The 13042-nt window shown below is 51.1% G+C and overlaps 1 protein-coding gene across 1 annotated transcript in view; it reads left to right on the top strand.

Moving 5' to 3' along the window:
- The window catches only part of LOC103590981 (phosphoenolpyruvate carboxykinase, cytosolic [GTP]-like), a 15185-nt gene extending 3439 nt beyond the window's left edge, over nt 1-11746 (top strand). Inside the window, exons 7-8 of the mRNA XM_008573345.1 lie at nt 11572-11662; nt 11733-11746. Coding sequence (XP_008571567.1) covers nt 11572-11662; nt 11733-11746 — 105 coding nt within the window. The remainder of the gene's footprint in view (nt 1-11571; nt 11663-11732) is intronic.
- The last annotated feature ends 1296 nt before the right edge of the window (nt 11747-13042 follow it).

Raw genomic sequence — 13042 nt, 5'->3', positions numbered from 1 at the left:
TGGATGCATTGCCTGGATTGAGGGAGCAGGAGGACCCCGCTGGGGAAGAATGAGGAGAGAGGGTGGAAACACAGGGGGACATGGCAGTGTGCTATGGGTCTCCAGATTAGCCGAGGCCACTGGCTGGCGTCCTTTAACATTTCCACAAACCTTTGAATGGTGGGGCTTGTACAGCTGGACCAGGAGAGTTTAATATGTGCTTTTTGACAAAAACATGGATCTGGGGGCTCTGCCTCCCACAGAGATTGCATTGTGGGCAGTTCCACAGGCTTCTGCCTTTTTAGTCTTTTGAACAACATTTTTCTAAACTGTTATCCACAGGGGAGGGGAGAAAAGTGTTCTTCAGAAGGAAAAGCCAAAGGAATCTCCACGGTGCACACATTAATTGAGCTCCTTCTGTATACCAAACATTGTGCCAGCACGGTGGGCTGCCCTGGTAAGGGAGGGGTGTGGTTTGGGCCCTGCCTGGCCTTGAACCTTCACCTGGTCTCCTCTGCTCCTGCTGTTTACTGGGTGTTACGGAACAGTCCAAACAAACCATAAACTTGATACCACACGTTCATCCGCTGCTTCCCTCAAGTTGTTTTTTCCTCACTGGGCCCAGGCTGTGAGGTCGGCTCTGCCCTCCACCGCACCCCAGCAAGCAGGCCCGTGTTCCCTGAATCATGACAGCTCAGCACCCCTCCCTCTCACAGCCCGTGAACTTGCTCATTCCCCTCAGCTGTGTCGCTTTACAAGAGCTCCACATGAAGGCACAGCCAAGGCCACCCCAGTTTTCCAGGTGGGGAAACTGAGGCAAGGAGTGTCTCTCAGGGCTGGGGTTTCTTCCCCTTTAAGGAGCCGAGAAACTGACCTAGCTGTCCAGAGAAATTGGCACATTCTAACACCAAAACCGCTAATGGAGAAAAAAAAAAAAAAAAAAAAAAACACTTAATGGAGTGAAATGCTATCTGTTGTATTAATTTAAACCAGTGGCTTTCAAACCCGTTTCTTCCTTTTGCCGCAGATGACTTGCTTCACACGTGCTCCAACTCAGAAACCAAAAGTCTGGGGGAGATGACAGGAGGCAGCTGCCCCCATACCCAGACCACTGGCCTCAAGTTCTCCACTCCCTAGTGGCCTTCGGGGCAGTTCCTCAGACTCCCAAGAGGGACCACCAGGATATAGCTTGTTAAAATGCACGCCGTGTGCCCTGGTGTCCTATTCTGGGCAGCCTCCACTCCCTTTGTAGGCAAAGAAGTCATCTTGGAATTCCAGCATCACCCACCTACCCAGCAGCCTTGTGTGTGACCATGTTGCCACCAGGCCTGGAAGCCTGGGGGACAGCCTAGAGGAGGTGACTTAAACAGAATAAGAATTTTCAGGGGACCAAAGGGACTCAACATTTGTCATTGGCCCCTGACTCAGTTTCTCCAAACTATGCCTCCTGAGTGCTCCATCTGTCTCCAAGTCCTGGTTTCTGTACGGGGACCTCTGGCTACAATAACCAGGATACTATAGCCTTATTCACCAGTGTTATGCCTTTAGACTGTGCAAGGTATGTATGGCCAAGGCCGTTTGCAGGAGGCTCAGTCAGGGTGAGTGAGCTGTCACTTGAAGGTGGGTTGGAGTGGGAACAAAAGCCTGAAGTCTCCTGATTCCTAGTTAACCCTCCCCAAAGACCACTTGACCCTGAAACCAAGACCAGGACTGACCTCTTCTATTGGAATCCAACATAGGAGCTGCCCCTGGACCTCCAGAAATTCCTAGAGCCTTGCCAAAGTCTGGGTTAAAGACCGGGACACAGCAGGTAAACAACAAATATTCAACCAGAACAAATCTGCCCTGTCCTCACTCGAGGCATCCAGGGGGGATGGCTGGATGGGGTGAGGGTGCACTTGGGAGCCAGGAGGTGCAGGGCCCTTTCACTCCTCTCCATTTCTCCTTGAGCCCACCCTAACCCAGAGCTCCCGGGCTGCTCACTCGCCCCTCTGGGTTCCATGCACCTTCCAGAGAGCAGGGCACTGACTTTAAGATCATGGGCCATGGGCCCTGGCAGGCTCCCTTGACCTGAACCTTGCCAGAGGAACTGAGCCAGGGCAGTGGTCTCTGCTTGGTTACTGCTGTCAACAATTGCAGTGATGGCCCAGATGTGCTCATCTGTGGCAAAGGGCTGGCTGTCTGCATCCCCCCTTCTGCCCTTCTTCCTTCCTCTGGGGACAGTAAATGCTGTCAACTTTGGACACATCCCAGCCTGACCCTGGCTAGTGGGATCTTCTTCTATCTCACCTGTGCCAGGGGGATAATAATACCCCTGCTGGGTCTAATGCAGCTGAAAGGAAATAGCTCAGCTCAGCACAGACTCTGGAGTCTGGAGAATCTGGATGTGAGTCATGGTCCTACCTCTTCCTCACAGTGTGCCCTTAGGCAATTGCACAAAACTCTGAGCCTCAGTTTCCTCAACTGTAAAATGGGCATGATAACCATACCTTCAGGTTTTTGAAAAGATCAAATGAGGTGATGCCAGTAAGGGACTTGGCACACTGCAGGGCCTGGTGAGAGCAGCACTTCTCATTTTTATTTCACTCCAGGTCTGCAGTGCAGCTGTGTCAGAGCCACTTCAGGGCAGAGCTTGCTCCCTGCCATGGAGCCATCCACTGATGAGCAGCTCTGGCTCAGCAGTGCGAAGCTGCCTTGCGTGCAGCCTCTACCCTCAGCCTGACTCCCACTGTGGATTTCAAGACGAGGGGCAGGAGAGCAAAGTCAATCAGGAGTGTCCGGAGCACTTTTTCTCCTTGTTCAGCAAGCCCCTCCCCAGAGGCAGCCACCTTTACCCTTCTCAAACATTTTAGCAAGAAGTCCTGAGTTTGGGTCCAGTAATTCTACCTTTAAGAAATGTGTCCAAAGGGAATCATCATGGATGTGTACACAGATTTAGTTGCAATGATGCTCACTATGGAGCTGATCTTTTGTCATGGCCCAAATATAGGAACCAAACTAAATGCCCACGATAGGGTATTCCTTAAAGAAATCGTAGTCCCTCCTGGAACACGCACCCACTTGAAACGACCCTGCAGAAGATAACTTATTGACATGCAACATTTGCCACCTACTGCTGTGTGTAAAGGTAGGGAATGAACGTGTATTGAGTATTTGTACATCTATGTCTAGGAAAAACTCTGAAAACATGTACCATAAGATAGTCACTGTGGAGATTTCTGGAAGTACTGGTCACTTAAAATAATTCTCCTTTGGGTCCAGAACTCTCTGAACAGGTGGAGACTGAGCTGGATGGGAGATGCTCCCACACCGGCCATATTGCCACCGTTGATGTCTAGGAAACACTCTGAAAACATGTACCATAAGATAGTCACTGTGGTGATTTCTGGAAGTACTGGTCACTTAAAATAATTCTCCTTTGGGTCCAGAACGTTCTGAACAGGTGGAGACTGAGCTGGATGGGAGATGCTCCCACACCGGCCATATTGCCACCGTTTTGGTCACGCCCATAAATTCTGCCCTGAAGGGTCCATTCAGTGCCAGGTGTGATGGGGGAATCAGGATCAAGCCAGGAGAGAGGGAGAGAGGGCTCTCGTTGACCTGAAGAGCCTTCATATGAAGACAAGGACATACAATGGCCAAGACCAGCTGGAGAGATGACCAGCCTGCGTCACCCTCGCTCAGGCCCAATATTCGATATAGCAGGCATGGAGGTTATGACGCTAAAACACGCACACTGACTGGTGAAGAGCAGCTGCCCAGCACCCCCCCCACTGACCCACCCTTGACACATCCATCCTGGGACCCCCATTCCTTCTCACACAGCTGAGGGGTTCCTGAAGTTCGCTCTGGATTCCTCTCTGAGTGGTCATTGCCTGCACTGGTTGATAGGTATCTTGAGCGTCACTCTTGACCACCCCCACCCTGACACCTTAAGGCTACATAAGCTCCCCCAGAACTTACTGTAAACCAGGGAGCTTGCAGGGGCAAGGGATACCCCCAGATTGAGAAAACCCTCATTCAACTGACTTCACCCCAATGAGTTGAGACAAAGTTTCTTCCATGGGGTGAAATGAGGATATGAGACAGAGATGAATTTCAGAGAGAGTAAAACAAAGCAGGTGCTTTGCCTGCTTTCCTGAAGTTTTGCCTTGACTTTTCTCACACAGGAAGCTCAGCACACTGGGGACCCTCGGCGGAGGTTCAAAACACAGTCTTGTTAAGAACCCGCTCCCAGGACTGCTGTGCAGATTACAGGAGGAGTAGCTGGCGCATTATTGATCGACGCAGGTCTGATTGTTCCCAAACTATTTCCATGCACAATGTTCTCTGTGCCATCTGGGCCCTCTCTCAGCACCAGGGCACCGCTCAGAGGTTTCTCTGATACCACAGAGCCAAGATTTAGGGCCACCACAGAGGAGCAGAGGATATCATTTTGTCCCCAGTAGCACTGTTGGGGGCCCAAGAACACATTTGCCTTGCCAACACCTGCCCATGTCTTTGCATTGACACTTATTCCTGGGGGTTCTTGGCCCACACAGCCTCAGTCACCACAGACCCTCTTTGGCTGTGAGCCCCTTGGTAACAGGATATGTAAATACGTGAATGAACGTGTGCCAGCCTGAGCCTCAGAAGTCTTCTCCAGGCGAAGCAATTTGCAGCAAAATATGCTGTAAATATTTGTTCAGCTCAGGAAAATGACTTTAATTGCATAATTAAACTTGTTGTAGATGCTGCTTCCAGATAAAATGACTGGGGAAAGGGCTGAGCCTGCAGCTATCCCTTGAAGCTTGTTAAAAAAGGGATGGACTGTTTGTTTGCAAAGACTATGCTCCAGTCCCCATACTGCAGTGGTGGTTTTGAGGACAGTCAGGGAGGATGAAGGAAGGAGCTTGGGGTAGGGTGGCTGTTGGGGAGAGAAGGGAGCAGAAAGGATCCCAGAATCAGAAGACCAACAGTGAAGGGACTCGTGGACCCTCAGGCCCTCAGACCCTAGGGCTGTTTTCCAAATGTCTCCTGCACATTTCACCTTCCATGGACAACTGGTAACTTGAGCAAACTACCAATTACTTAAGGGGGAAAATATTAATAGATCAAAAGGAATTGGCTTTACAAAACCAGTGCCTCACAACTGTAAGTCAAAAGCCAGCATTCCCTCCTGAGGGAATCACATAAATACAGCACTAAGTGAAAGAGGCTGGCCACAAAGACACACATGTTGTCTGATTCCATTTATGTGAAATGTCCACAATGGACAAATCTATAGAGACGGGAAGCAGAAGAGTGGCTGCCAGGGGCCAGGAGAAGGAGGCAGTGGGGAGGGACTGCTAACAGGTGCAGGACTTCTTTTTGGGGTGATGGAAATGGTCTAAAGTTAGATTGTGGTAAAGAGTCCACAACCCTGTAAAGATATTAAAAATCATTGAGTTGTGCATTTAAATGGGTGGATTTTGTGGTAGGTGGATTATCATTGCTCCACAAAGTTGTTTTAAAAAGAAAATAAATACAACAAAAACAAAAGGGTCACTTAACAGGCATTAGAAACCCATCACCTACCAGAGGCTCCGAGCAGAGGCCCTGTGCTCACCCTGTTGAAAAGGGAGATGAGGAAGAAGCACACATACCTCACCAAGATTCTCTCCTGCAGCAAATCAGGACTCAAGGAAAATGGGAAAGGGGCGGACCGTCTCACTACAGATTCAAGGACATTTCATGTGGGGCCAGTGAACCTCTTAAATTGCCCTGAGCACTGTAAAAGCCATTTTTCCAAGACCAGAGGACAGAGCCCTGTAACAGTCACTCAGCCAGCAGGTGGTAGAGCTAGGATCACCAAGAACCTAGATTCCCAGACTGACCATATTGACACTGAGTCTGTGATCATGACCTCAAATCAGTCCTCACTGGGTAGAGGCAAGAAATCCAGAATCAGGAGACCAGGACCCTCACCCCAGCCCTGCCAGCCCACTGGGAAACCCACACATAATGGTTTGACAACTGAAGGGAGGGTTTGGCTCACGTCACTGCATAGGGGAGGTCTAGACGTGGGGGTGGGGTGGGTATTGGGCCCTGGAGCTCCAGTAACACAGCAGGAGAGTCCTGTTTTCTCCTCCCCACTCCCTAATAGCAGAAGCCTATGGGATGAGAGTATTCACTACAGCCACTAAACTCCTAGTGTAGCCTGGGGACAGTTCCTTCCTCTCTGAGCCTCAGTTTCCCCAGCTGTGCAATGGGAGCTCTGCCTTGTCCCCCAAAGCTTTTCCTGCCATGAGGCTGGAGTCACATGGCTCTTTGGTGGGACCCTTAGAGTTGTGATTTGGTGAGCCCAGGTCCAGGTGCAGGGACAGTGACAAGGCAGAGAGTGTGGGCTGACTTCAGAAAGATGTGATGTGAACAGCACTGTCCACCCCAGCAGCTCACTGTGGTTCATCAGCATGCCTGGAATCCCACCATGGGGATGCCTTCCAGTCCCCTGTTTGCCCCACTTAACGACACCACTTGCCCTTCTCATATGGCTGAATTCTTCCAATACTAGGACCCAGGAAGGACAGGTGGATCATGGGAGGCTCTGACTCATGGACACAACCCCGGGTCCCCTTCACCCTCCATCCTGGTCCACAGTCTGGTTTGTCCACCAGCCTCAGAGGACAGGTGGAAATACCCAAACTGCTGTGGGTTGTTTTGTTTTTGGGAACACTAACGAGCTGTTCAGCTCAGATAATGGGATATTGGTCTGCCTTTAAGAGAAGCCCTTAGCATCTCCTAGGGAGGCGGGAGGGGACCCATTTTGTGGCTGAGAGAGCAACACAGGGACTGCATCACCCCAGCATGTGGAAGACCTTGGCTGCCATAATGGCTTTCAGATCCTGGGGGGTTCAAAGCTACTCTTCAGGGCTGGGTGAAGACAGCTCCCTGCACACAGTGGAAGCCAGCCTGGCTCATTGTGAAATTCTCGGCCAGGCCTGAGGGTCCCCAACCTAGGTGAGGGTACACATGAGCCTGGGCTGCCCAAAATTGGCCCTGGGAGACTGGTCTGGCTCAGTTGGAGCCTCCTGGGCTGAGCCTGGCCTCTGGGGTTGGCATTAAACCACTGCCCCATGGTCCCCCTGTTTGATAGAACACTCTGCCTGCAGAAGTGAACCCGGGTCTGGCCTCCGTGGGTGTGGGGGCTGCGCGGTCTGTTGGAAGCCTCAGCAAAGGCTTCATCACCATTAAGGACAGAGATGAGGGAGCCAGAGGCCTGGGTGACTCATATGGCAGCTGCTCCCTGGTTATGTAAAGCCTATCTCAGAGCCATTAGCCGATGGAGATGAAATTTGCATTTTGAATTAACTCAGATCATCAGAATGCTTCTTCTCGACCCAGGGAAATTAAACACAAAGTTAGAGGGAGTTGTGAGCAGGAGAGGCAGGGGCTCAGCCAAGCACACCGAATTGGCTTTTTCTTTTTATTTTTTTTCAACTGGCTGCAGGCAAAGGGGACAGGAGGACACTGCCACAAAGTCAGTCTGGGAGAGAAAGGAAGATGGAAAGTTGAGATACTCTTTCTCTTTTTTTCCCTGAGGAGAAGCACAATAAATCTGCGTGACGGAATTAAATTCTGATCTGTACGATTTCCTCCATCTCATCCTCCCCTAATAATGATTAGTTATTGAGCACTTATTATATGCTTGGCACTTAGCTAAACACTTTTCAGATAAGGCAGAAGTAAATTTGTCTTCCTTTCCTCGTTTCCCCACCCACATTCCTGCTGGGGAGGGAGTCTGATGGGAGAAGCAGAGACAGTTTTATGAACAACACAAAACACTGAGTCATGTTAGGAGTTTTGTTGGTCTTTTAGATGCAGCACCTGGGAATCCAAGGCCCTAAAGCCTCCTGTGACAATAATGCACAGTGACACCTGCCGCCCTGCCCCATGATCTCTGTGTAGGGTACCCCCTGGTGGTGAGCAATAGCCGGGAGAGAGTCCACACAACTCCTGCAAATCAGTGTAGACCTGGAGGCTGGGATGGGGATTCCAGGGGAAGGGGAGGGGTGTTTGCACCTCTTCTCAGCCTCCAAGTGTGTCTATGATCAACTCCTATGAAAACTGTCCTTCCTGGAAAGAGCCAGGGCCCGGATGTTCCTCTAACTTTGTGTGGAACAGACCCACTGTGTCACTCAACCTCCCAACCACTCTGGGGTTGAGTTCTCTGTCTACTGGGTCTTCCTGGCTTCGTGGACAAATTGACTCCAGGAAGTGGGTCATAAGCCCTGTTTTCTCGAGCCGACCTGACCCCACCCTACATGCTGCAGCCCCTGCACCAGGTGGGCAGAGCTGGTTAAACCTCATGTTCTATGGGTGTTGGTTCTAGCAGCAGAGCATGTTCCCTGGGCCTCTGTAACATGTTACAATCACCATACAAAGTGGGGAGTGACTGCTGAAAACTCAAGTCTGTGCTGGTAACAGCAGCATTAACTTCTCCTGTTGCCAAGCATGAGGGGCTGCTCTGATGAGGGAGATGTTTGTGCTGTCCCCAGCCAGCCCATGCTTCCCAAAATGGCAGGTTTCCAAGATCAATCCGTCACTTTCCAATGAATAGTTATTGAATGTCCTCTGACTGCCTGGCACTTAAAGCCAGCCCAAGTGCTTAGATGAGCTGATCAGGACTGTACTTCCTAATGAATTGGTCCCATAGGAGGCCCTGTCCTTTTCCCAGGGTCACTGAAAAACTTCAAGCTTCAAGGTATCAGGAGCACTATCTCCTCTTGGTAAGAGCCTACAGGTTCACTTTTCGGCCACACGCAGAACTGCCTGGTGGTCAGACCCCTGGTCCCACCTCTCAGATTTTGCAATTCTGCCGGGCAGTGGGAAAAGATGCATTTGCATTTCACCTTATCTGTCATCCATCCGTCCCTTCATCCACCATCCATCATCCTTCTATCCATTGATCCAACACTTTACCCTTCCATTTAATTATATGTTCTCACATCCTCCAACCACCTATGCTTCTAGATACCTGCTGTCCCTCTGTACATACATCCCATGGACCATCAACCTCCACTTGGTCCCAAGTCTGATCCCCATCCAGTCGATCGATCATAAACCCTGCATCCATCCTCATCCACCTTCCCATCTTATCACCAAAGCCACACAGCTACCATGCCGTGAGAGCCAGAGTTTGAATTAGCCCTGCCTGACTTCTCCATGTACTTTCAGAACACACATAACTGCTAAACCAGACAGTGCAGACAAGCTGGAGGTCCTCAGAGGTATAGACAGGTTGCTACAAAGGTTCAGAGGAAGGGGAAGGGAAGTCAGGGAGGGTTTCTCAGAGGAAGCAGTATTTGAGCAGCACCATGAAATGATACCAAATTTGGAAAGTCAAGGTCTGAAGGACAAGGTGTAGGAATTCCAGGTGGATTATGGGGTGTGAGAATCAGGGTGGATTAGGTGGCATGTGTCTGAGAATAGACAGAGGGTAAACAGAAGGGTAGATGCTGTGTTTATGGCTGGAGGTTGGACAGATGGGTGTGTGGTTTGGTTGGATTAAAGGTGCAGATATGGGAAGAGGTGAAATGTGGAGCCTCCCACCCCCATGCTGGAGCAGATTATGAAAAGCCAGGCAGGCCATGTCGCTGAACTGGTACATGGTGATAAGGGGGGTACCCAGAGAGAAAAATCTCCTCCAAGAGTGCTCTCTGGGATTGTGTGCCCTCTGCTTTGGGAGTGGCGGTCAGTGCTGCTTGTCTCAACCTGAGGATACGGGGACCAGGATTGCCACTGAGGACAGGCCTGGGCCACCTGCCTGTGCCTGGAGTCTGCCGTCAAGTGCTCATGGCCAAAACTACAGCCAACAGGGAACTTCAACAACTTCAGAGTCCATAAAACAGGCTATTGTCAGGAGTTTTGATGGGCTGTTTGGAGATCAGAAAAAGACTCTCTTTGTAGTTATTTCATAATAACCCTTTCAGAACAGAGAGGCAGAGAAAACCCGAACAACTCCCCAGGGTCTCGCCTCTGGCAGGGCAGAAGCCCAGGTCTTTGATGGTTTCAGATGTAAGCGGTGGCCTGCTGCGAGGCTAACCCCCCCCCACCCCCATCCGAAAAGTTCCAAGTTAATTGTCAGGGAGGAAATTAGATGAGAAGTGGCTTTTACAACATGGAGAATCTTATGTTTAAAAACCAGGTTGCCAGGGAAACTCTTTCTCCAATACTTCCTTGCTGCTGCGTTATAAATTAAGTCCCTAATGGAAGGTAATTAAGGTAATTGGTGGCACTGCTGCAGAGAGAATGTGGCAAGCAGCTGGGGGGAAGGGCCCCAACTCTTCAGGGCACCCCCCACCCCTTGGCCTCGGGAAGCTGGGTCCAGGACTGCATGGTTGAGTGGGGGGTACAGTTTGAGGCACCTTTGGAGGAGACAGCAAACCAGCAAATGGCTGCGTGACGTGTTCAGCAAAAGGCCAAGGCCTGGCTGAAAGGCAATCTTAAATGTCACACTGCTACCCTGTCGGCTTTGAATAGGTGAAATCTCTGTGAATCAGTTAATGAGCAGATTGTGAAGGCTGCAGTATTCTGGCCCCCCGATGGCCAGGTTAATGCACATGGTATCGGCAGGATCTGAAGCAATTGTTATCTGTCACCTTTGGGAAGAAGGCCATTTAGCATTTAGTTTGTGGTCCCAGCCATCCAGCAATCCATCTGTCCATTCATCTATCTCTCCGTCTGTTCATTCATCTGATTGTCCATCTGAACATCTACCAAAGAAGGCCATTTAGCATTTAGTTTGTGGTCCCAGCCATCCAACAATCCTTCTGTCCATTCATCTATCTCTCCGTCTGTTCATTCATCTGATTGTCCATCTGAACATCTACCTACCCCTCATCTATCCACCCACTAAGCCAGACATCCACCCATCCATCTACCTGTTCACCTGTTCATCCACCCAACCACACACACGCGCACAGTTGGATGGATGGACGTGTGGATGGATGGACGTGTGGATGGATGGTGGGAAGGATGAATGAATGGATGGAAGATACATGGATGAGGGTTGTACATCTACTATCCATTTATCCACCTATCTCCATTTACCTGCCTAGGTACCCACTGACGTGCACATCCACCCATCCATCATCCATCCATCCAGTCAGAAAACATTTCCTGTGCTCCATGATTATAATCACATAGCTGTCGCTTAGTGGGAGCTTACAGTGTCCCAAGAACTTTTTTTTATTTCCTTAGTTCTTCTCCTCAACACTGCAACTTGGGTGTTACTATCCCATTCTATAGATGAGGCAGTAGAGGAGTTCTTACAGTGGGCAAGGGTGAGAGGTTGGATTTTAACCCTTGTCTACACCGAGGACGCAGTAGGTTTCATCATCATCAGTCTATTGGTGTTTCAGCCCCAGAGCAAGACTCAGAGGAGGATGGGGACCAACTGCACGATGAGCTACCCAACAGCAGACCAACACTGGGGGCTCCAGGGGCCTGGGCCTTTCAGGACCCTGGGGTTGTCAGGGCCCCAGGTCTGGCTGCCCTGGCTCTGACCTCCCATCCCAGATTGCCCTCTCCAAGCCCCCCTTGCACAAATCTGGCCCCATTCCCTTTCTACAGGGTAAATACTGCCAGCGTGGTCGGAGCTGGAGCCAAGGTGAAAAGTCCATGGGTCAGAAACCTTACGCGGCTGAGACCAAGCCCCCGGAAAGTGCTGTTCCCAGAAAAGCTCAGACCTTTTACCCAGTGAGCTTTGGCCCCCTTCCTCCACCCCTTTTCAGGAAATGCCCAGTAGGCAAACTGACACAGCCCAGCTTTACCATCTCTCACCTTCTTCCGAGGTACCCCCTGCCCCCAGAAAGGGGCTGCTGGTTGGTGGACTCCTTGACGCCCTGACGCCCAGCATACAATGGGTCGGGGTCCATATCAGAGTCGGGGCAAAGGGAAGAGAGGGGTGCACTTGCTGAGTACTCCTCAAGGCCCAGCACTGTGCTGGGGGCATTAGTTGCCTCTTCGTAGACAATCCAGTCACCATCCCAACCGGGGGTGGGACTCATTTTGCAGTGGCAAGGTGACTCTCCCCAGGTGCTATGTTTAGTTCCAAGGAGCAGAGTCTCATGCTGAACCCTGAGATCAGCATGCAGCAACTGCAGCCAGACTGCAGTGGGCATGGGGAGTGAGCGTGTGGGCTCTGTAGTCAGACAGCCGCCTCTGAGTTGTGTGACCTGGAGTGAGTTACTTGCCCTCTCTGTGCCTGGCTCCCTCTTCTGGGCAAAGGGGATGATAACAAAACCTACTGACAGCTCGGGGGGTTCAAGGAAGGGGTGCACGAGGGCTGTGAATACTCTGGGCACACAGTAAGTGGCCAATGTGGGCTCTGTAGTCAGACAGCCGCTTCTGAGTTGTGTGACCTGGAGTGAGTTACTTGCCCTCTCTGTGCCTGGCTCCCTCTTCTGGACAAAGGGGATGATAACAAAACCTACTGACAGCTCAGGGGGTTCAAGGAAGGGGTGCACGAGGGCTGTGAATACTCTGGGCACACAGTAAGTGGCCAATAAATGTGGGCTCTGTGTTCCTTTGTGTACTGGAGTTCTGCAAGGAGAAGTTTGCTGGACAAAGGAGGCCTGCAGCTGAGCGCAGGCTGGAAACCTGCAGCTGCACGCCATGCCTCAGGAGGCCGCAGAGCCAAGAGAGGCGAGGGTCGATCTGCTGTCACTCAGAGTAGGGGAGGGCACCCTGAAGGCTGGCGTCTCCTCACCACAGTGGCAAACTGCAGTCCCAGGAGAGGTTGCCACCTTGCAGAGGGACTGGTGGAAGCCAGGGATTGGGTAGGGGGCTCCCTCTGGAATGTCATTCACAACCGTCCTCACTGGCCAAGCCTGGAGACAGGCATTATGAGGCTTCTCCACTCCAAAGGGACTAATGAGCACGTGTTGAGCAAACTGCTGAGGGGCAGGGGCTGTCTCCTACTTATCTTCCCCCATTCTGGTGCCCAGCACAGTGCCCAGTACCCAGTGACATTCGGTGACACCCACTGGAGCTAACCTGACCCTCCTGAGAGTTCCCATGTGCTGGAGAAGAAGGCACCTAA

This window comes from Galeopterus variegatus, unplaced genomic scaffold (genome assembly GCF_000696425.1).
Source record: "Galeopterus variegatus unplaced genomic scaffold, G_variegatus-3.0.2 Scaffold906, whole genome shotgun sequence".
Classification (NCBI taxonomy): Eukaryota; Metazoa; Chordata; class Mammalia; order Dermoptera; family Cynocephalidae; genus Galeopterus; species Galeopterus variegatus.
This window is presented reverse-complemented; position numbering and strand designations above follow the sequence as displayed.